We start from the raw sequence: 22,203 nt of genomic DNA, 5'->3' as shown, positions 1-22,203 counted from the left end.
TTGAAATGAAAATGAAAAAAAAACAGAAAAGTGTATTTTAATATAAAAGTAAGTTTGGGGACGCGGCTGGGGAGCGGCGTCCCCAAACAAGCCGCGTCCCCAAACACGACACAAAGAAAACACGTCCCTCAAATGATTAATTGACGCCAGTTTGCGGGACATTTGAAGGACGCAGCTAAAGATGCTCTCAGGTCATTCATCTCACACGCATATCCGACACTGTAGGTGCAACTCGGCGAAGTGACTCACGCGGACACAGCCGGTGACAAAAGCTGCAGGATTCGCCCTGATGATGTACAGCACCGATCATCTATCTGGAAAGAGAAAAGCTCCGATCCAAGCAATCCAAGCTCCGTGGAAGTGGAACACGGTGTGGCTGTGCCCTGATGCGACGACGCGAGCAGTAGCGTGTCCGGCGCCATGGCAGGCACCGGCGGCGAACACGGCGTGCGCACAGCTTCCGTATTTACGCCGAGCGGAGCTAGTAGTCACCGACGAGTGAAACGATAAGAACGCCGTGGCTGACCTGGGCGCACTGTCGCAGCACACAGGTCCAGGCGTCTGACGCCTGAAGGAGATCACTGTGCCACCAGTGACCCAGGGTCACGCTTCAAAATTCAGGGCGTACGTCCATGGACAACCGCTACAGTTTTGTGGACCGCTGCGATTTTTCACAGCCAAATCAACCTAAAGGAGAAGATATATTATTTCACATGGTGTCTAAAGCTTAACACATGAGACTATGAGAGCGACTGTGAATATGTGGTAGTCTTCACTGCCGCTGTGAACTGCAGTAGTTGACCCGTCGCAAACTGCGATATTATTCGATTTTTGAACTGGCGACCTGAATATTCTGCTCGCTCCGTTTCTACAGTGCTGGAAAGTCCACCCCCAAAATATGGTGCCGGGTCTGTCAGAGAGACGACCTGTTGATCGCGTAAGCAAAACTTCAAAAGGTCACTGCCCCCACAGAGCACTGACTCCTGACCTGACTACACTACACTACACGGCACCACCACACCTCCAACCTAAAACTGCTGGATCCTGAACAACTCTCTCTACCCTATCCAAAGTTCCAAACACCAAAGAGCTTGTGAGAAACAAACATCACTGCACCCACGCGGAGCCATCGAAGCCATCCAGCTCCAAGGAGAGTCCCGACATGCGGGCCCCGCCGCCTCTCTCCTTGGCCACCGACCACTGGTCCACTGTGCCATCGTCGTCTCCCCCGCCGGGCGGCGCCACCGCGGGGCAGGCGAACCACTTGGCCTGCATGTAGCTGGACCGCCTCCACGGCGGGACGTGTAGGCCGCTCTCCCGGAGCGACCTGTGCGAGGCCACGCACAGCAGCGCCACGGCCTTCCGCAGCTTATCCGGCGGGCCCACGAACACGGCGGGCAGCCGGCTCGAGAGGTGGGCGTACCATGGCGCCGGTCTAGCCAGCTGGAACTGGGACCTGAATTCTATGTCCACCACTAGCCTGGTCCGGCTGGCCCCGCCCTCCGCTGCCACGTGGACGTCGATGTACTCGTGGTCACCTGCAAGGGACATGGGTGCCTGCCTGGTTAAAAAAGTCTCAGGCAGCTCATGGTTTCTTCTCAGGGAGCAAGCTTTGGTGGGTCGCTAACTGTAATCAAATCGTCATTAGCATGAAATATTGTAAAGATATTTTATTACAGTAATACCATTTCTAATATACTGCTTGTATTAGTTCTACTAACATGCATAAGAAATGAGCTGTGGATCATTTGCTCGATCTGCCAAAAGTAGTAGTGATAGCAATCAAGAACTGACCAATGCTTAGTTGTGGGGGAGAATAATAACTTGCACTGTGCTCTTGTTTACTTGCAGTATCTCAGGCACCTCATTGTTTCTTTTGAGGGAGCAAGAGTTAGTGTGTTGCTAGTACTAGTTGAAATCAACAAAATCGTGTTGTCATGCCATGATAGTACTACTTACTACGAGTAGTTCTACCATGCATATGAAAGGAGCTGTGAATCATGTGTTCTGCAGACTAACAAGAGTGGCGATAGTAATCAAGAACTGAAGAATGCTTTAAATAGCAAATAATGTGTTCTTGTAGCAAGTATTTTGTTTTGCTTTACATGGAGGAATGATAATTTGCAGTGGCGTGTATGCCGGGTATGCGAAATGGAGAACAAGCAGTACTCCTACATTTTGTTGAAAAAGAAATAGGGGAAACGGCTGTGAATGAAGGAGATCAGTCAGTTAAATCACATGGCAGTTAACGCGAAAGAAAATGTGGTAATCTTGGGAACTGTTTTCCTTACCAAAAGAAGAAACATGCTGTTTTAAGCTAGGCAGCATTTTCTCAGGGCAACCCAGCCCAGTTTCGAATGGATACAGGAGACGAAGCACACACAAAAATGGTAAAAAAACAAGGGAGGATAAAATACTCAGAAGCGCAGCATCACAGAAAGCAGGCAGCCATGGTTTTGCCCTGAGAGACTTTACCTCCCGGATGCTTGGCGGTGGCGACCCATGAAGACCTGCAGAGGGATGCGTCGTAGCCATCCTTCCTGAGCCTCACCATGAGCCTCTTCTTCAAGCTGCTCCTCTTCCTCTCCTCCCCCATATTCCTCACATGCTCCATGGCCCTCTCGTATATCTCGCTCTCCACCTGAGTGCACCTCCCGAGGATGCCCTGAATGAATGATACACACATTTTGCGAAAGAGAAGGTAAGTAAAGCAACAAAGATTCAACATTTGAGATCAGAGCAGGCTAGCAATGGCAGAGAAATGCAGCTGTTTCACACACCTCAATGATGTGGCATGTAGTTTGATGCTGCATAGGCATGGACTCCGGTGGCGATGGTGGCTCAGCATCCATCTCAAACATTCTCTCCTCCGAGCTAGTGCTCATGATATGTCGCTATGACCTTTGGATGCAATGCTCGATACTGTAGTGCAAAGTGTTCTTGAGCTTTGTGTGGATAGAGAGCCTCTCACTCATGGAGGCTTTTGCATTTATCTAGTGGGCAATAGGTGTAGTACTACTAGCACTGCTGCCTACTGCAAGCAATGTGTAAATGTGGGTTCGAGCTGGATGCCATCTTTTGCGTTAAAATTGAAAGCTTTGAAAGAGCATTGGGAAATTTATTGAAGATGACATGGTGATGGAGATAGAGTTGTGAATTGAACTGATGAGATGTGTGGACAGTGGGAGCAGTGATGAGCCATGGCATGGCGTAGGCTTCCTAGAATAGCTAGTGTTCTTTTATGTGTGTGTGTGTGTGTGTAAGCATTGGGCATCGAATAGATTGACTGAGAATATTCAGAGGCCAACGTCCATTTTGCAATGCATGCACATCTCTGATTCTTTATTATTCTATATCGCGTGTTTGCTCTACGTCTGATGTATATACTCAATTGAAAATATAGCTCTATGTTCCTTAGATTAGAAATAAAAATGTTAAGTCTGCATTTTCCCCTCGTTGTATTTTTTGAATACCAGAACCGATTGGTTTAAGCTACTGTTGCTGGCTCATTACTGCTCCATCTGCAACGGGTTGGGTTGGCGCCGAGCATGTCAGCTGCTGAACAGAACAGGCGCCCTTCCATGCATCTTTACAGCTGCCACAGAAACCTGGAGCTACTTCCGTGCAGCCCCTGCCTAAAGCATCGGAAGAAGAGTTCTACTTGAGAGTTTAGGCAGCTGATACGCCAACTATTCTTATCCCTGACAGCACTGCGACGGCGACTATAGCGACGCAGCAGCGGCTGCTGCACCAGAGTGCTGTGATGAACCCTAGTTAATCAAGCGTAAATGCTATACGTACGGGATAGATGGATGAATATATAGATGCCGGCCCTGTGGTCTACCGTTCCATAGATGTCCAGATGTACCTTCCTGCCCCATGCCTCGTGGATCTCGGCGTGCAAATGTGCTTGGGATGAAACGATCAAATCGAGCTTGAAATTTTCGTTTTTGTCACTTGAAGAAGTTTGTATGCGAGAGCCCTGTCACTTGTCACTGATGGTCGCCACGAGAAGAAATAACGGCAACAAGGCACAAAAAAATAAATTAAGATGTCGTTCTCTGCATGCGCATACCTTTTTCATTGCCATGTAAAATCGTGTACCTGAATTCATAGGATAATTATTTCAGTCTGAATTGGGCGTACGTCCCTTTGCTCTCCTTTTCCAGTGCGTGTCCTCTTCCTCTATTGATTCTTCAATGGTCAATGCCTCTACGGGTGGCTACATGCACGGAGTGTATAAATCTGCTGCAGCCGCTGCTACATGTTCAAGTTGCTGCTCCCATCATCCTTTAATTCAGTACCAGGCTTTCGGTTGCTCAAAACTTGTTTGAGAGGGTTTTCAGAACTTATCTGAGCCTTTCATTTGGAACTTTGTGAAAATCAAATTTATATGTTACTACAGGAAACAATCAAGGTGTCGATGGCCTAAACCTACGCCGACGGCCTTTTGCCGGGGCTGTCGGCGTAGAGCACGAGTCGGACAGCCCCCCAGAAGGGCCATCGGAAGCTCCTAGGACTAAACTATGGGAAATCACTTTGCTTATGGGTGGTGTCTGATACGTTGCAAACGTATCTATAATTTTTGATATTCCATGCTTGTTTTACATCGATTTCTATATGTTTTGTTTACACTTCGTTGCACTTTTATGCATTTTGTGGAACCTATTGACAAGATGCCACAATGTCAGTTTCATGTTTTCTGCTGTTTTGTATTTCAGAAAAGTTGTACAGAAAATATTCTCGAAATTAGATGAAACGAAAGCCGAAGTTTCTATTTTACTGTAACAAAGACGGAGTCTAGAGGGCAGACAAAGTGCTAGGAGGCGGCCACGCCATTCCTAGGCGCGGACCACCCCCTAGCCGCGCCTAGGGGTGGTGTGGGCCCCTCGGGCGCCCACCGACCTCAACATTCCGCCTATAAATACACCTGATCGGGAAAAACCTAAATACCCGAGCCTCCATCCACGAAAAGTTCCGTCACGGCCGCCATCATCGATCCTAGCTCGGGAGGGTTCTGAAGCTCTTCCCGGCACCCTGCCGGAGAGGGGGATCATCACCGGAGGCCTCTACATCGCCATGCCCGCCTCCGAAGTGATGCGTGAGTAGTTCATCTCTGGACTACGGGTCCATAGCAGTAGCTAGATGGTTGTCTTCTCCAATTTATGCTTCATGTTTAGATCTTGTGAGTTGCCTACCATGATCAAGATCATCTTTATGCAATGCTACATGTTGTGTTTGCTGGGATCCGATGAATATTGAATACTATGGTTGAGATTGATTATATACTTGTCATATGTTATTTGTGATCTTGCATTCTCTCTGTTGCTAGTAGATGCTCTGGACAAGTATGTGCTTGTGACTCCAAGATGGAGTATTTATGTTCGATTGTGGGTTCATGCCTCTAGTAATCTGGGAGAGTGACAATAATTTCTAAGGTTGTAGATGTGATGTTGCTACTAGGGAGAAAACAACAATGTTTTATCTAAGGATAATTCTATTGTTTACTTTACACACTTTACTTAATGAAATAATCTGTTGCTTGCAACTTAATACTGAAAGGGGTGCAGACGCTAACCGAAGGTGGATTATAAGTCATAGTCGCAGTTCGATTATGGTCTATGTATCATGTTGTAATGCCCAAATGAATCTCATAGTAAATCATCTTGTCATGTATGGTCTTTATTCTATCAATTGCCCAGCAGAAATTTGTTCACCCAGCATGTTATTTATCTTTATGGAGACACACCTCTAGTGAACTGTGGACCCCGGTCCTTTCTTTTACACTGATAAATTCATCTACTGCAAACACCTGTTCTGTTTACTTATTGCAAGCAATGTTCTCTTTATTTCACTGCAAACAAGCATCTCTTTTCACACTATACGTTTAATCCTTTATTTTTAGCAAAACCGGTGAGATTGACAACCTCACTGTAAGTTGGGACAAAGTATTTTGGTTGTGTTGTGTGCAGGTTCCACGTTGTTGCTGACGCCGGTAGTGCGCCCTGCCAAAAGACAGCTAGCAACACCTTCAGAAGTGATTTATTTCTCCTACTAGTCGATTAAACATTGGTTTCTTATTGAGGGAAACTTGCTATTATGCTCATCATACTTTCCTCTTGGGGTTTCCCAATGGTGTGCTCTGCACTCATCAGGTCCCACCAAAATCGTGAGCATATAGGTCCCTTTAACATGTAGCTCAGACACTCCCAACATAACGCTCCCCCTAGATAAACCATTGTTTCAATTAAATCACTTATACAATTACAATTGTATAATTTCAAATTTTATTTTGAACCACCATATATTTTTACAAATAGTGTTCTCACGCATCCAAATAAGATTTTGGCGCTCAATAGCAATAGTCAAGATTTCAAAGAAGTGAGAGCAATCAATTTTATCTTTGAAAAGAACACGATATACATTCTTACCCTTATCGCGTATAGAGGCAACCCAATCATCTTCTCCATAATCATCCTCATCCTTATCACCACGAGAAACATTAGGTTCCATGGTAGGAGATACCGTGGAACCCTTGGCCATAAGGCATATATGAGAACCGTGAGATGAAGATGAAGAGTTATTTGAGGCTCCATTCAAGATCTTGTCTTGACCAATAGGATCTTTGGTTTCCTCTACATTGTTAGTCACACAACTAGAGGAAATAGAAGCACTTTTTATCATGGCCACAAGACAAAGCAAGCACATCATCATGAGATTCGTTCAAGCAATTTACACATGATATGCAAAGACTATCAACACAATCATTTATGTCATTTATAGTGCTAGAAGTGTTTAAGTCCGAAGATGAAGCATTGCAATGAGATAGAGATGAATGATCATAAATGGTACGCTCAATATCAACATTGCAATTTTCATCACCACTCACTATATCATTACCTTGTGTCTTGGCACACATTGGTGAAGTGGATGAAGATGACAACTCTCATCACAGCCGGAAGTGGCAGCAATGCAATCATTCTTAATAATATTGGACACATCATATTTATCTTGAATCTTTGTCCATAACTCATGAGCGCTCCAAAAAGGCAAGAATGGAAAAGGACCCACTTCTCTCAAAGAATTCATAAGAACATTAGAAGCTTGAGAATTGAGATATAATTTTTCGTCATCCTCTAAAAGATAGATTCTGTAAATCCATAGGAGGAGAAAAACCTATAACCAGAATTTTCTCCATATGAGGGTCAATGTCCTGAAAATGACTAAGCATGCAAATTTTCCAAACATCATAATTTGTGCCATCTAATATAAGAGTGTCAGCTTGCACTAATCCTCTAGCCGACATATTTACTCTCAAGCGGGGAAGCCTAAAATTAGAGATCGGACTCTGATACCAATTGAAAGGACACGTATGTCGCCTAGAGGGGGGAGGATGAATAGACGGTTTAAAACTTTTACGATATTTTTTTTTCGATAAAGGGAATATATTAATATCAAAAGATACCAATTACACCCAGCCTCTGCAACAACGCACCACCCTAATGGAACTACGGATGCACACAGCCAAAAAAAGAAAAGAAAAATAAGAAACAAAAGTCCCGCTACAGTATCTCGGGCCTAATAACAGCAATACATCCACCGCCAAGACAACACCTGAAATACAGACTCTCAAAAAACGACGCCTTCAAGAAGGGAACAATGCTCTAACACCGTCGTCGCCCGATCAAAGATCTTAGGTTTTCACCCTGAAGATAGCCCCCGCTCTTAAAACAATGCCTCCAACAAGGTCATTGCCAGGCACAACCAGTTAAGGTCAGACCTTGGGTTTTCACCCTGAAGGGTAGGACTCTGAACTTCACCTGTATTGACGCCCCCACTTTCATACCGCTGCTGTGAAGCCCGGAACACCAAGCCAGTTCCATCTCACCACCAAGATCCGACCACCATTGCTCTTCCACCAATCTTGACTTTCATGACCTTCTCCGCCAGCACCATGGAAAGAAAAATCCTTTTACGATATGGGCTTAACAAATGCGGAATAAAACTAGAGTTTACTTTGTCAAGCCCAAAGGCTATATACTATTGTTCACCTATGTGCATCAACTTGTCTCAAAAAAAAAAAAAAAAACCTGTGTGCATCAACAACTTATGCTAAGCAAAACAAGTAACTATGCGATAGCAACATATATAACTTCAAGCACGATGGCTATCTCAAAATAAAATACATAAGTAAAGAGCTCAGGATAACTGAGGCACGCAGGAGACGATGATTTATCCCAAATTTCACACTCTTGCGAGTGCTAATCTCCGTTGGAGAGGTGCATTGGCTTAGTGCTAACAAACGCCACAAGAGGCCTCACATGAAGGATGTCGAGCGGGCATTTGGTGTGCTTCAAGCTTAATTTGCAATTGTCCGGTATCCTGCTCTAAGCTGGTCTCACGACCAAATGTGGGAGGTGATGCAGACTTGTGTGATCATGCACAACATGATCATCGAGGATGACCGCAAGAATCATGCCATGACACATGTTGGTCCCTATGAGTGTCAGGGCCCTCTTGCGGAGGTTGATCATGGGTTGCCTGCAGATTTGTTGATTTCCTCCCCATGCATGCCGAGATCCGTGACATCAATATTCACGAGCAACTTCAAGCTGATCTCGTTGAGCATTTGTGGAGGATCAAATGATTATCAGCAAATGCCACGGCATCTTGATCTAGCCCTATTTATTACATTTGTTAAGTTATTTTATTGTTTGTTGTATTATAATTTGAAAACAATCTCCGCAAACATATTTATTTGTATGCTATATTTAAATGGTTGTGTTTTCAAAAACCCTTATTTAATGTTTGAGGGCGGCATTTGGGGGACACAATTTGGAAGCGACGTCCTCCAAAAACGGTACGAACAAAACACGTCCCCCGAACGCTCAATCCGACGCTGTTTGGGGGACGGTTTGGGGAACGCGACTGGAGATGCAGTCCTGACATAACGTGCAAGATGCTAAAATAGGGTATAACCATGGTCTTTTCTGGAGGGGTTATTACCAGGTTACTCACGTAATCTTTTGATTAGTAAGGTAATACTCCCTCCGTCCATAAAACAAAAACGTCCCAGAATTTCTAAAATTCGAATGTATCCACACGGGGCTCCATGGAAGCCGGGAACCTAACTGTCACAGTTGTTTTTCTGCGCCACGAAACACAAGCCAAAAGTAGTATATGTTGGGACAGAGATCTGGTGCATGAGCAGGAGTGATCCTTTTTCAGGAGAGTAATTAAAAATTATATTTTTAAATTTTAGAAAAATCTAAAAATAAATCATGATGTAATCAGGATTGTATCTTACAAATGTGTAAATTTTGAACTGGAAATAATATGTACTTTAGGCTGCACAAAAATAACAAATATGTGGATCTGAGTATAGTGATTCAAATCTTCAAAAAATATTCAGATTTTGTCATTTTTATGTAGCTCATAAAATAAAATAATTGTAATTGAGATTTTATACGTTAGTGGAATACATCATTAGCTACTTTTAGAATTTTGTTACATAAATTTTAAAATATATAAATATAATTTTCAATTTTTTAATACAATAAAAGCACTGGTGCCCATGATCCAAAAGGACTTTTGCTATGCGTTGCTGATATTTGTGCTATCATATTTGGACTCATACACGCTCTAATGCGTTTTTTTATTGCACAAAGAGTAAACATAAAAAACTAAAAGGCTCCACACAACACCTATAAACTCGAAAATGCCTTATGTCTGGGAAGCAGCGAAATTCCTTCACCAACTAGGAATAAAAAAATTCGCAAATCTGCGATGCTCTCTAGCCAAAATGAGAGTACTCAGACTCTTAGCGAGCACCCCATGTATACACTACAGTCGAACTACCGATCAACCTTCATGGTTAATATTCGCATAAACTTCGTCTATCTTACCGATGACACCACCATAGCACCCACTGCACCTCCTCCCACGGGCGGACGCAGCGTCCCTCGGGCACGGGCGCGTGCCCGGGCTTCAGTGCCGTTCGCCTCCTGGGTGAGTGCATTTGGAGCGACAAAATCATATTTAACTACGTGGCACAATCCATGGCCTCGTGGGCACATCTGTTGGTGAGGGTCTGGGCCGTGTTCGAAGTGAAAAAGGAGGCCGTGGATGACTTGATTTATCGACGTGATGGCCACGAGTCCACGACAACTCATTATTGCTCCCTGCTCCTTTCCGCATGTCTTTGCTTGGTTCATTTCTTATGATTTGATCTTTTTAGCTCAAAATCTTTTCTGTTTTGCAAATTGCCCAACAAATACCTGATTCAGATTCATCCAGTGAAATCCCATTGTGATATTCGTGCTCATCTTTCCCCTCGTTGGCCTAGCGCTGCAACGCCTCGTTGCTGCGCTTCTCCCTCGCAGCAACCCATGCTTCCATGAAGACCTGCAACGACTTTCGGCAGCAGTAGAGTGCCAGAAACATCATGTTGTTGATGAGATCGCACCAGGGTTTTTGCGACAATCGCGAGTTTCGACAGATGGCACATCGGACAGGTACCTGGCGCAAGCGCCACGGCTCCGCGGTGCGGGATATAACTTTCCAGTCCGGGCCAGTTTACATTATCTAATCAGGCCGCGAAAAACGCAAAAGCAAAATCGGAAACGGTAGGAGTTTTCCGATTCCTACCTGTTTTCCTCGACCTGCTAGAAAAAAAAAATCAGTGGCCCTATGGCGCACCTTATCATGCATCCTCCATCGAGACTCCGTGGCGCCACGTCGCTGAGACCAATCGGCGCGGTAAAAACCACACGTTTCACCTTCAGCTAGCATATGCTCCAAACACGTTGTCCTAGAGAAGAGAACGACGCCGCCCGTCGTCATCGTCCGATCCAAGTGACTCTGATCTAGAGTTCTCTTCGGAGCAACCTGAGCGAGGAGATGAAGACTGCAGCAATAACACACTGCGATGTTTTTTTTCCTTTGAGAACCACTGTAGACATTTTAAGTAAGCAGTTGACTTTGACCAGTGGTATGTACTTTCATCATGTCTCTCTGTCCGTTCGCGAGGAGAGGCATAATTTGTTTCACTGGCACACGACATGCAGTAAAGCGCTACCTACGTGAATTCCCAAATCCGTGCCACCGACAACCAGCAAGGCAGTATAAAATGGGAGACAGCTGAACAAATACTCCCTGTATTTGCCGTGTTCTTGTGGGCGGCCACCTGACAGAATTTATAGGCGCACAAAGTACTGCAGCGGCCAATGAACTGGACAACGGTGATGTTCTTCAATTGTGGGCATCATTGCGTTTCTAGCGAGTAAATGACAAAAAACTACCATAATTGTGCCATAGATGTCACGAAACTACCAAATGTGCTTGTTTTGTCACATGACTACCACTATTGGGGCATGTGTGCGACGCGGAACACTGATTTCATTATTTAGAACTCTTAAATAGTTTTCTGACTATTCGGGCCCACCTGTCAAGACCACGTGGCAGGTGAAAACCTAACTGCTAGTTTTATTTTGCAAATATAACCTCATAATATATTTTGGTGTCACACACGGATCCAATTTCCCCACAAAAAAACTAAAAAATAGAAATCCCTTTAAAACAAACGTAGAGGGTCTTCTCCTTCCTCTGCACAACGCCCCATACAACCAGAGCTAGGCCGCCGATGCGCTGTCCATGCGCACCAGACTGCCGCTGATGCGCCAAGAGGCTACCACGCGGTGCACCAGGAGGACTCCCACGCGCGTCGAGTCCGTGGCCATCCACGTTGGAGCGTGACCGGCAACGCGCAACCGCAGCGGCGCTCGGTGGTGCACGACGCAGGCGCACTGCAGGGCGAGAGCGAGGGTACGGAGGGGTCCGGGAGGACCGTCTGCTCACCCTGTAGAGGATTGAGGCGACGGTGAGCTCGAAGGGGGTGCACATCGACGGAATCGACGACGAAGAGCTTCGGTCACTACGAAGAAGAAGGGGTCGAGGCGGTTGATTCCCGGCCTCCCAGCTTGTGCGCGTCAGAGAGAACACACATAGCGGCGAGGCGGAGCTTCGGCGATGCTCATCTGGGCTGGGGAGGCTCGGAGAGGCATGGAGCTTCGGCGGCCAGACCTAGGGTTTCGGCGCGCGCGAGCACAGAGCCAGGGAGAGGAAGACGTGGGGCGCTAGGGCTCCTCGCGGTGGCGGAGGGGCTCTTATAGCTAGCGGAGCACAACTTGGAGCGCAACATCGGCGAACAGCATCGGAGCAGCCATCGAGCTGCTTCAATCTGACGGGGAAGAAGAAAGGGAAGAAGACAAATGCATTTTTGCAAAAAGGCCCTCCAACTTTTGCAGGCGCCCTAACTGGTGTGGCGTCCATTAGTTTTGTGTCACGTCGGACATGACAGTAGGTCCTAGCTGCCAGAAACTGAGTTAGTACTCGCAAATTGGAAAATCAGTGCTCTGCGTCGCTGACATGCCTCAATAGTGGTAGTCATGTGACAATCGTGTTTCATTTGGTAGTTCTGTGATATCTGTGGCACAATTGTGGTAGTTTTTTTTTTTTTTTTTGCCATTTACTCGTTTCTAGCCACAGTATAAAAAAAAATTGTCGGTAGCCACAGTAAAAGTTAGAGCCTCAAGACGAAAATGCAAAAAAGAAATCGTCGACAGCAGGATTCGAACCTGCGCAGGCAAAGCCCAACAGATTTCGAGTCTGTCTCCTTAACCACTCGGACATATCGACCAACTTGCTGAGTTTGGTTAGTCCAGCTTAATGATGATCACCGCACACAACCACGGAAAACCTAAGCTGTCCTGCCTCTGTGTTCCAGTTCCAGCTACCATCAGCTTGCCTACCAAAACCTCTGCCTCCGCGACACACACGCCGCCGCCGCCATGGACGTCGCCACCGCACGGTAAGAGATCCTTTGCTCTGCTCCTCACTCTCCGGCACACGACCCGAACCACCCCTAACTCCGGCCCCCCTTGTCCGCGCAGCCGCCGCCTCGGCGTCTTCCAGCGCTGGATGCGCAAGCACGGCGTCGTCTGCAGCGACGCGCTCTGCCTCGACGCCTCCGAGGCCGGCGGCGTCTACGTGCGCGCGGTCGCCGCGCTCCGGGAGGGCGACGTCGTCGCCACCATCCCGCGCCGCGCGTGCCTGACGCCGCGCACGTCGGGAGCCGCGGTGGCGATCGAGGCCGCGCAGCTCGGCGGCACCCTCGCTCTCGCCGTTGCCGTCATGTACGAGCGCGCGCGGGGTGCCGAATCGCCGTGGAAGGACTACCTCCGCCTGATCCCGGAACGCGAGCCCGTGCCGCTCGTCTGGCCTGACGACGAGGCAGACCGCCTCCTTGCCGGCACTGAGCTCGATAAGGTGAAACCTTCTCCTGTAATATGTTTGGAACTGGAGATGTGTATCTATCTTACTCTTAGTCTTTGATTGATGTTGCAATGAAGTAAATTCTATCTGCCTTTAGGGAGTGGGTTGATCTTGCAACTGTTCAATGAGTTTGAGTTGCCAGGAAATGAGGCCTGTTTGCCCAAATTATCTGTAACATGAGCTGAATAAACCGTGTCTAATAATGCATTCCACCTAGCTGTGGAATCATATGACCTAATCTCATCATATCCTGTTTCAAATTGTTCTTCTGGTATAATCATAGAGATTTCTCTAAAAACGGCAAATTTCTAGGCAGACAGTGAAGCAAGACAGGGGATTCCTTTGTGAAGATTGGAAAGAATGTATCGAACCGCTCATTTCGTCTGGAGAATTGGGGGTTGAGCCAGACGATCTTAGCCTGGAGAAATATTTTGCTGCTAAAAGTCTTCTTTCGTCAAGGAGCTTCCATATAGATAGATATCATGGATCTGGAATGGTTCCCCTGGCTGACCTGTAAGCTGCAATCTACTTATGTCATTTGATCATTCTACCTGCTTATCTTACAAATGCTGCATCAGTTTCACACGAATTAGTCAGCTATTGCTACATAGTGATGAATACTGATTGTATAGTGGTGTGAATATTAACATGGATATGTACCCTTCACCCTATTTGGTTTATCAGTTTTAATCACAAGACTGATGGTGAACATGTACACTTCACTAAGTTAGAGGAGTCAGACTCGGATGAAGAAGATGATGATGATCAAAGTGAGGCAGGTTCAGATCAAGAAGAAGATGACATTGATCAGAGCAATGCAGTCCCAGATCAAGAACAAGATGACGATGATCAGAGCAATGCTGCTGATGAACAGTCAACTGTACAAAATGCCACCACCAAGCCTTCAGGTTATCTTTATTAAGATATCCATGTACATGGCTTTAACTTATCAAGACTTATAGTTGACTGATGGATAGTTTTACTCATGATTATTGGTTGTACTTAAGGTGAGGGACATAATGATGAAGATTTGGAAATGATTATTGTGAGAGATGCCGATTCAGGGGAGGAGGTAATGCATAGCCACTAACTTGCCAATGATTTTGAGGTCCATGATTGCTTTATTTTGTTGTTTTCGACATCCATTAGGTTCATATATTATTGGCCACAAGTGTTATCTGTTGTGGAGAAACGACTTCATAATACTCACTCTGATTCATATTACTTGCCACTAGTATGGATGCACCTAGAACTAAAATATATCTAGATGCATCTATATTAGTTGCAACTAATATGGATCGGAGGAAGTAGTAATATTTGAACTTCGCTTCTTCTCTCTTTTCAATTTCAGGTTTATAATACTTATGGTACCATGGGAAATGCGGCTTTGCTTCATCGATATGGTTTTACGGAACCTGACAACCCATATGACATTGTCAACATCGACTTAACACTGGTCACTAAGTGGTGCTCATCCAAGTACTCCCGTCGATATGCAAGAGAAAGGGTATCATTATGGCGGAAGCTGGGGTATTCAGGCTGCACTGGCGAAGATGCTGACTACTTTGAGATCTCATATGATGGAGAGCCCCAGCTTGAACTTTTAATCCTCCTTTACATCATCTCTTTGAAACCTGATGCTTATGACAGGTTGGTCTGCGTAGCACACGATCTGATTGGCGATGATGACCAGGAAGATGAGGAGGATACTATCAATAGTTTTTTTAAGGTTGTCAGAGTAACAAGACCCACTAAAAATTCAGAACTTAATGGGGTTGAAAAACTGCCTGATGTGAAGAAAATACTGCATAGTGAGAGCATTTGCTCTGCGCTTGCATCCCTTGCTGACATTAGGGAGAGCCTCTACGGTTCCGACACATTAAAAGATGACAAGGAACAGCTGAGAACATGCTCTCCTGTCAGCGAAAGGAATCGTTATCATTCTCTGGTGCTGCGGGTGTGCGAGAGGAAGATACTTGGCAGGTTGAGGAAACATGTCTCTAGTTGGTCAAAGACCAAGAAGAGGAAGCATCTCTAGTAGTATTTGAACATTCTTGCAATCATCATGCAGGTTCAATTTTTGCCCTATTAAGATGAGTTAGATTCTTGAATTTTAGTATTGCCGATCGAATTTAAGCCTGGCATTTGTTGTTCCTCCTGTAATGTCGTGACTTGCAAAACCTTCTCACTTGTTAAAAGTTGACATCATTTTGAAATACCATCTTCAGAGTTTCGATAGCACGTGTGGTGTTTACCTTTTTTATATGTGCAAGTTGATATGATTAGATTGGTTCAGGATTTTGTTGATTCCGTCCTGCCGTCCTGGTCCTTACCAACGTGACCAGCAACGTGGAAAAGAAAAACGACGTGACCAGCAAACCAGAGGGGCGGGCAGGGGAACGATACTGACCACGGATCAGCCCAGCTCGCCGAACAACCTCTGGCCATGCCATCAGATCGAACCCAAGCAACAGCGTTCATGTGCAGCGTAGCGATGTGCATTACAGCGCAAGGAGAACATTTGAACAGGCAGGGAGGGAGTAAACAGATATGCTAATGCTATGATCAGCGTCAGTGGTGATGCGAACACACACGCTCTCCGTCGATGACTCGCTGCCGATCGGCGCACCCTACTGCAACCAAACCTGGAACGCTAGAAGCATAGAAGTGCCTGTTCGGGATTGAACTCCCGTGAGCAATTCAGAACAGGTTGCATTGCACGAGAACGTTTTAAACAAAATGGTCCGGAATGAGAGTGGTATGAGTATAATGGAAGGCCCGGCGATGTCGAAGGGGCAAACCAGACGCGTCACCGTTGGCGCACGGATTGCAAAAACCAAATGCAATAGAATCATCAGACACGGTTTTGCTCAGGCAATCGCACACGGTTAGACACAAAAATCTTATGGAACGTTGAGAACGAGTAGGTTTGGCGTAATATTTTTGATGTATTATTGAGTATCTCGAGCGAGTTTATATAGAGCTACAAGGGACCATTTTGGAGTAGAAGATACCCTTCATGGTCTTCAACCCAAATAACCAAGGTAATAATCGTTTTCAGGTCACTGTTCGTGACATTGTGTCATTTTTTGTGGCATAAACATGCCTTCTAGCATACTAAGCTCAAGTGTCAAAGAAGTTCCAACGATTTATTTAAAAGAACATTATACAATTTTCAATGTGGCTACAAGGGAGTGTTTTTTTTAATAAAGAGCATATATTAATATCCCAGAGATACCAATTACACCCAGCCTCTGCACCAACGAAGTGCCTAGCGAAAATACGGATGCGCACAGCCAAAAAAGAAGAAGAATTACATAAAACAAAAGTCCTGCTATAGTGATCAAAACCTCAGAGCAGCAACACAAACACCACCAAGACAACACCATAAGTCCAACCTCTCCAATAACGATGCCTCCAAGAAGGAAAACGAAGCACACACATTGTTGTCGCCCGATCAAAGATCATATCAGAGAGTACCAAAAATGAGAAGTGAAATGGCACATCTCACATTTTCACACAAAGTAGACCATATTCTAGAGCTATTGTTGAAAGATTTTTAGAATTTCAAGATTTTTAGTACTTTCACCATTTAAATATTTTTACAATTTACCGAAAGTAAATAAATTGTGAATTAGATATGTGTGACAGGTTATTCTAAACAATCTCCAAAAATAAAAATCTGGCCTAAGTGGTTAGATCAAACAATGCACCCTCATTCGTTGTTCCCTAAATGAAGAAGATTGTTGTTGAGAATATGAAAAAGGTTTAAAAAATTAATTAGTTGGCATAGAGCCTTTGAGGGGAAAAATCCAATTCAGCTCACGGGTGCATATAAACTCGTTGTGTGAAAATACATTTTAAAGTGTCAAAAAATTATAAAACAAATTCTTGCATGCATATATAGACATTCTATGTGCGCACATAAGTTTTCGGGGAAAAAAGAATATTTTTTGTGTCCCGTGTAAAAAAAGATAAATTTTGATGCTCCAACACGACATTTTCTTTTTCTTTTTTATACATGCCATATAAAATGTTGTTTTCCCACGAAAACTTATGTACGAACATAAAATGTCAGGATGTAAGCCTGAAATTTTATTTCAATTTTTTTTGATATTTTTAATTTTCTTTTTAATAATAGGTGCATATGAACCTATGAGCCAAAACGCCACCTCCCTTTGAGGGGTACTAGTTGCCACCGCCCCACCCTTAAATATTGGGCTGGATTATTATTCAGTATATCCACTTTCCTATTCATATTTGCTTCAAAATCCAAGACGACATTTGTAGTTGTATGTATATTGTTCATATCAATTTTCAGTTTCGGTATTCCTTATGTCCATTTTCAGTTTCTCGGAAAATAAACTATACCACCATTCCCTCATTTTAAACATAAGACCGTAACCCTGCCTTAAGTTAATAAGACCGTATACAAAGTGCTGAAGATCGAACAACCAGCACACAAAAGAAAAGAAATGAAAATACAGCTAGAGCTTCGAGTCCATTGTCCCACCTTGCCGTCCAGCTGAAGAAGGCGCAAGTTGGAGAAAAAGGACGGCTTTGAGGTATTCACCCTTGCTAACCTCCAGAGGCCAACCCAAACCACAATGATATCCATTTCCACCTCTGAAGAAAGCTCCCTGCTTTCTCGCCCTGGATCGGAGGGCGCCGCACCTGTCAAAAGGTAGAGAGATCTCCCTGAGCACGCCTGGGCATTGTACACTTGCCGCCAGAGGAGAATGCTCCGCGCAATCGCCTCGCCACGCCGCCATCCACAGACGTCACCTCCGCCCGCAGCACCAACCCCAACAAACGGGACCAAGCTGTCGGGAGAAGTTAGAGAAGATGCGGTGAAACCGCTACCAGCTACCTCCTAGCCATCGCCGCGCACATCCACAAACCCCGCTATCTCAAGGCGGCGCGTCCAACAAGGGAACAACGTCGGAGCGCCGCCGCCTCCCAAACCGAAGCTTTGGGTTTTCACCCGAGATAGGTAGGTCATGGAGGAAGGGAATAGATCTCGATGTCGCCTTCAAGAAGGAGATCGGCGTCGGCAACATGGTCGACGTCGTCACTGCCAACGTCGGCCAAGAGTTTACCCTAGTCCAAAGCCCTTCATCCGGCCGCATCCACCAACCACCAGATTGAGATCCGTGGCTGGGGAGGTGAGACGGGCACACGGGGAGGAGCAACAATCTTCACATGATGCCAGAGGCCCAGCAGGGTGGCCTCCGCACCTCAACGACGCCCACCGCCTCCTCACTGCCCACACGCCCGAGAGCCACGGTCAGCAGCACCGGACGCTCGTGATGGCGTGTAAGACACACGTCCGTTGGGAACCCCAAGAGGAAGGTGTGATGCGTACAGCAGCAAGTTTTCCCTCAGAAAGAAACCAAGGTTATCGAACCAGTAGGAGCCAAGAAGCACGTTGAAGGTTGTTGGTGGAGGACTGTAATGCGGCGCAACACCAGGGATTCCGGCGCCAACGTGGAACCTGCACAACACAATCACAGAACTTTGCCCCAACGTAACAGCGAGGTTGTCAATCTCACCGGCTTGCTGTAAACAAAGGATTAGATGTATAGTGTGGATGATGATGGTTGTTTGCGAAGAACGGTAAAGAACAATTGCAGCAGATTGTATTTCAGATGTAAAGAATAGGACCGGGGTCCACAGTTCACTAGCGGTGTCTCTCCCATAAGATAGCAGATGTTGGGTAAACAAATTACAGTTGGGCAATTGACAAATAAATAAAGCATAACAATGCACATACATATATCATGATGAGTACTATGAGATTTAATCAGGGCATTACGACAAAGTACATAGACCGCTATCCAGCATGCATCTATGCCTAAAAAGTCCACTTTCGGGTTATCATCCGAACCCCCTCCGAGTATTAAGTTGTAAACAACGAGACAATTGCATTAAGTATGGTGCGTAATGTAATCAACACAAATATCCTTAGACAAAACATCGATGTTTTATCCCTAGTGGCAACAGCACATCCACAACCTTAGAACTTTACGTCACTTGTCCCAGATTTAATGGAGGCATGAACCCACTATCGAGCATAAATACCCCCTCTTGGAGTCACAAGTATCAACTTGGCCAGAGCCTCTACTAGCAACGGAGAGCATGCAAGAACATAAATAACATATATGATAGATTGATAATCAACTTGACATAGTATTCAATATTCATCGGATCCCAACAAACACAACATGAAGGATTACAAATAGATGATCTTGATCATGATAGGCAGCTCACAAGATCTAACATGATAGCACAATGAGGAGAAGACGACCATCTAGCTACTTGCTATGGACCCATAGTCCAGGGGGTGAACTACTCACACATCGATCCGGAGGCGATCATGGCGATGAAGAGCCCTCCGGGAGATGGGTCCCCTCTCCGGCGGGGTGCCGGAGGCGATCTCCTGAATCCCCCGAGATGGGATTGGCGGCGGCGTCTCTGGAAGGTTTTCCGTATCGTGGCTCTCGGTACTGGGGGTTTCGCGACGAAAGCTTTAAGTAGGCGGAAGGGCAGGTCAGGAGGCGCCACGGGGGCCCCACACAACAGGGCCGCGCGGGCCCCCTGTTGGCCGCGCCGCCCTGTTGTGGCGGCGCCTCGTGGCCCCACTTCGTCTCTCCCTCGGATTTCTGGAAGCTTCGTGCAAAAATAGGACACTGGGCGTTGATTTCGTCCAATTCCGAGAATATTCTTACTAGGATTTCTGAAACCAAAAACAGCGAGAACAACGAAGCGGCTCTTCGGCATCTCGTCAATAGGTTAGTGCCGGAAAATGCATAAATATGACATATAATGTGTATAAAACATGTGAGTATCATCATAAAAGTAGCATGGAACATATGAAATTATAGATACGTTTGGGATGTATCAAGCATCCCCAAGCTTAGTTCCTACTCGCCCTCGAGTAGGTAAACGATAGCAAAGATAATTTCTGAAGTGACATGCTATCATAATCTTGATCATACTATTGTAAAGCATATGAGATGAATGCAGCGATTCGAAGCAATGATGAAGATAATGAGTAAACAAATGAATCATATATCAAAGACTTTTCATGAATAATACTTTCAAGACAAGCATCAATAAGACTTGCATAAGAGTTACTCATAAAGCAATAAATTCGAAGTAAAGGCATTGAAGCAACATAAAGGAAGATAAAGTTTCAGCGGTTGCTTTCAACTTCAACATATATGTCTCATGGATAATTGTCAACACAAAGCAATATAACAAGTGCAATAAGTAAACATGTAAGAATCAATGCACACAGTTGATACAAGTGTTTGCTTCTAAGATAGAAAGAATAGGCAAAGCTGACTCAACAATAAAGTAGAAGATAGGCCCTTCGCGAGAGGAAGCATTGATTACTATATTTGTGCTAGAGCTTTTCATTTTGAAAACAAGAAACAATTTTGTCAACGGTAGTAATAAAGCATATGTGTTATGTATAAGACATCTTATAAGTTGCAAGCCTCATGCATAGTATACTAATAGTGCTTGCACCTTGTCCTAATTAGCTTGGATTAACACGGATTATCATTGCATAGCATATGTTTCAACCAAGTGTCACAAAGGGGTACCTCTATGCCGCTTTGTACAAAGGTCTAAGGAGAAAGCTCGCATTGGATTTCTCGCTTTTGATTATTCTCAACTTAGACATCCATACCGGGACAACATAGACAACCGATAATGGACTCCTCTTTGATGCATAAGCATTCAATAACAATTAATATTCTCATAAGAGATTGAGGATTAATTGTCCACACTAAAACTTCCACCATGAATCATGGCTTTAGTTAGCGGTCCAATGTTCTTCTCTAACAGTATGCATACTCAAACCATTTGATTGTGAGAACCGCCCTTACTTCAGACAAGACGAACATGCATAGCAACTCACATGATATTCAACAAAGGTAAAAGAGTTGATGGCGTCCCCAGAAACATGGTTACCGCTCAACAAGCAACTTATTAAGAAATAAGACACATAAGTACATATTCTTCACCACGATAGTTTTTAAGCTATTTGTCCCATGAGCTATATATTGCAAAGGTAAAGAATAGAAATTTTTAAAGGTAGCACTCAAGTAACTTACTTTGAAATAGCGGAGAAATACCATGTAGTAGGTAGGTATGGTGGACACAAATGGCATAGTTATTGGCTCAAGGATTTGGATGCACGAGAAGAATTCCTCTCAATACAAGGCTAGGCTAGCAAGGTTGTTTGAAGCAAACTCAAGTATAAAAGGTGCAGCAAAGCTCACATATGAACATATTGTAGCTATTATAAGACTTTACATTGTCTCCTTGTTGTTCAAACACCACAACCGAGAAAATATCTAGACTCTAGAGATCAATCATGCAAACCAAATTTTAACAAGCTCTATGTAGTTATTCATTAATGAGTACAAGGTACATGATGCAAGAGCTTAAACAAGATCTATATGAGCACAACAATTGCCAAGTATCACATTATTCAAGACATTAAACCATTTACCACATGCGGCATTTTCCGTTTCCAACCATATAACAATGAATGAAATAGTCCAACTTTCGCAATGAACGTTAAAGATGAAGCTAAGAACATATTTGTTCATACGAAACAGCGGAGCGTGTCTCTCTCCCAAACAAACAATGCTAGGATCCGATTTATTCAAACAAAAACAAAATAAAAACAAACAGACGCTCCAAGTAAAGCACATAAGATGTGACGGAATAAAAATATAGTTTCACTAGAGGAACCTGATAAGTTGTCGATGAAGAAGAGATGCCTTGGGCATCCCCAAGCCTAGACGCTTGAGTCTTCTTAAAATATGCAGGGATGAACCACGAGGGCATCCCCAA

At 44.8% G+C, this 22,203-nt stretch overlaps 1 protein-coding gene and 1 non-coding gene across 2 annotated transcripts; one reads left to right on the top strand and one right to left on the bottom strand.

The window, feature by feature from the left end:
• The first annotated feature begins 11,652 nt into the window (after positions 1 to 11,652).
• LOC124662669 (ribosomal lysine N-methyltransferase 3-like) lies at positions 11,653 to 15,559 on the top strand. Its single transcript, XM_047200474.1, has 7 exons — positions 11,653 to 11,750; positions 12,785 to 12,868; positions 12,951 to 13,326; positions 13,649 to 13,845; positions 14,017 to 14,240; positions 14,340 to 14,404; positions 14,684 to 15,559. The coding sequence occupies exons 1-7, from the start codon at positions 11,653 to 11,655 to the stop codon at positions 15,368 to 15,370; spliced, it is 1,731 nt and encodes a 576-aa protein (XP_047056430.1). The 3' UTR covers positions 15,371 to 15,559.
• Positions 12,615 to 12,696, bottom strand: TRNAS-CGA. The gene has a single exon. It is a non-coding gene; the product is annotated as a tRNA-Ser (tRNA).
• Positions 15,560 to 22,203: the final 6,644 nt, after the last annotated feature.

Source organism: Lolium rigidum, chromosome 6 (genome assembly GCF_022539505.1).
Source record: "Lolium rigidum isolate FL_2022 chromosome 6, APGP_CSIRO_Lrig_0.1, whole genome shotgun sequence".
Classification (NCBI taxonomy): Eukaryota; Viridiplantae; Streptophyta; class Magnoliopsida; order Poales; family Poaceae; genus Lolium; species Lolium rigidum.
The sequence above is the reverse complement of the archived record's forward strand: the minus strand, read 5'-3'. Positions and strand labels throughout refer to the sequence as shown.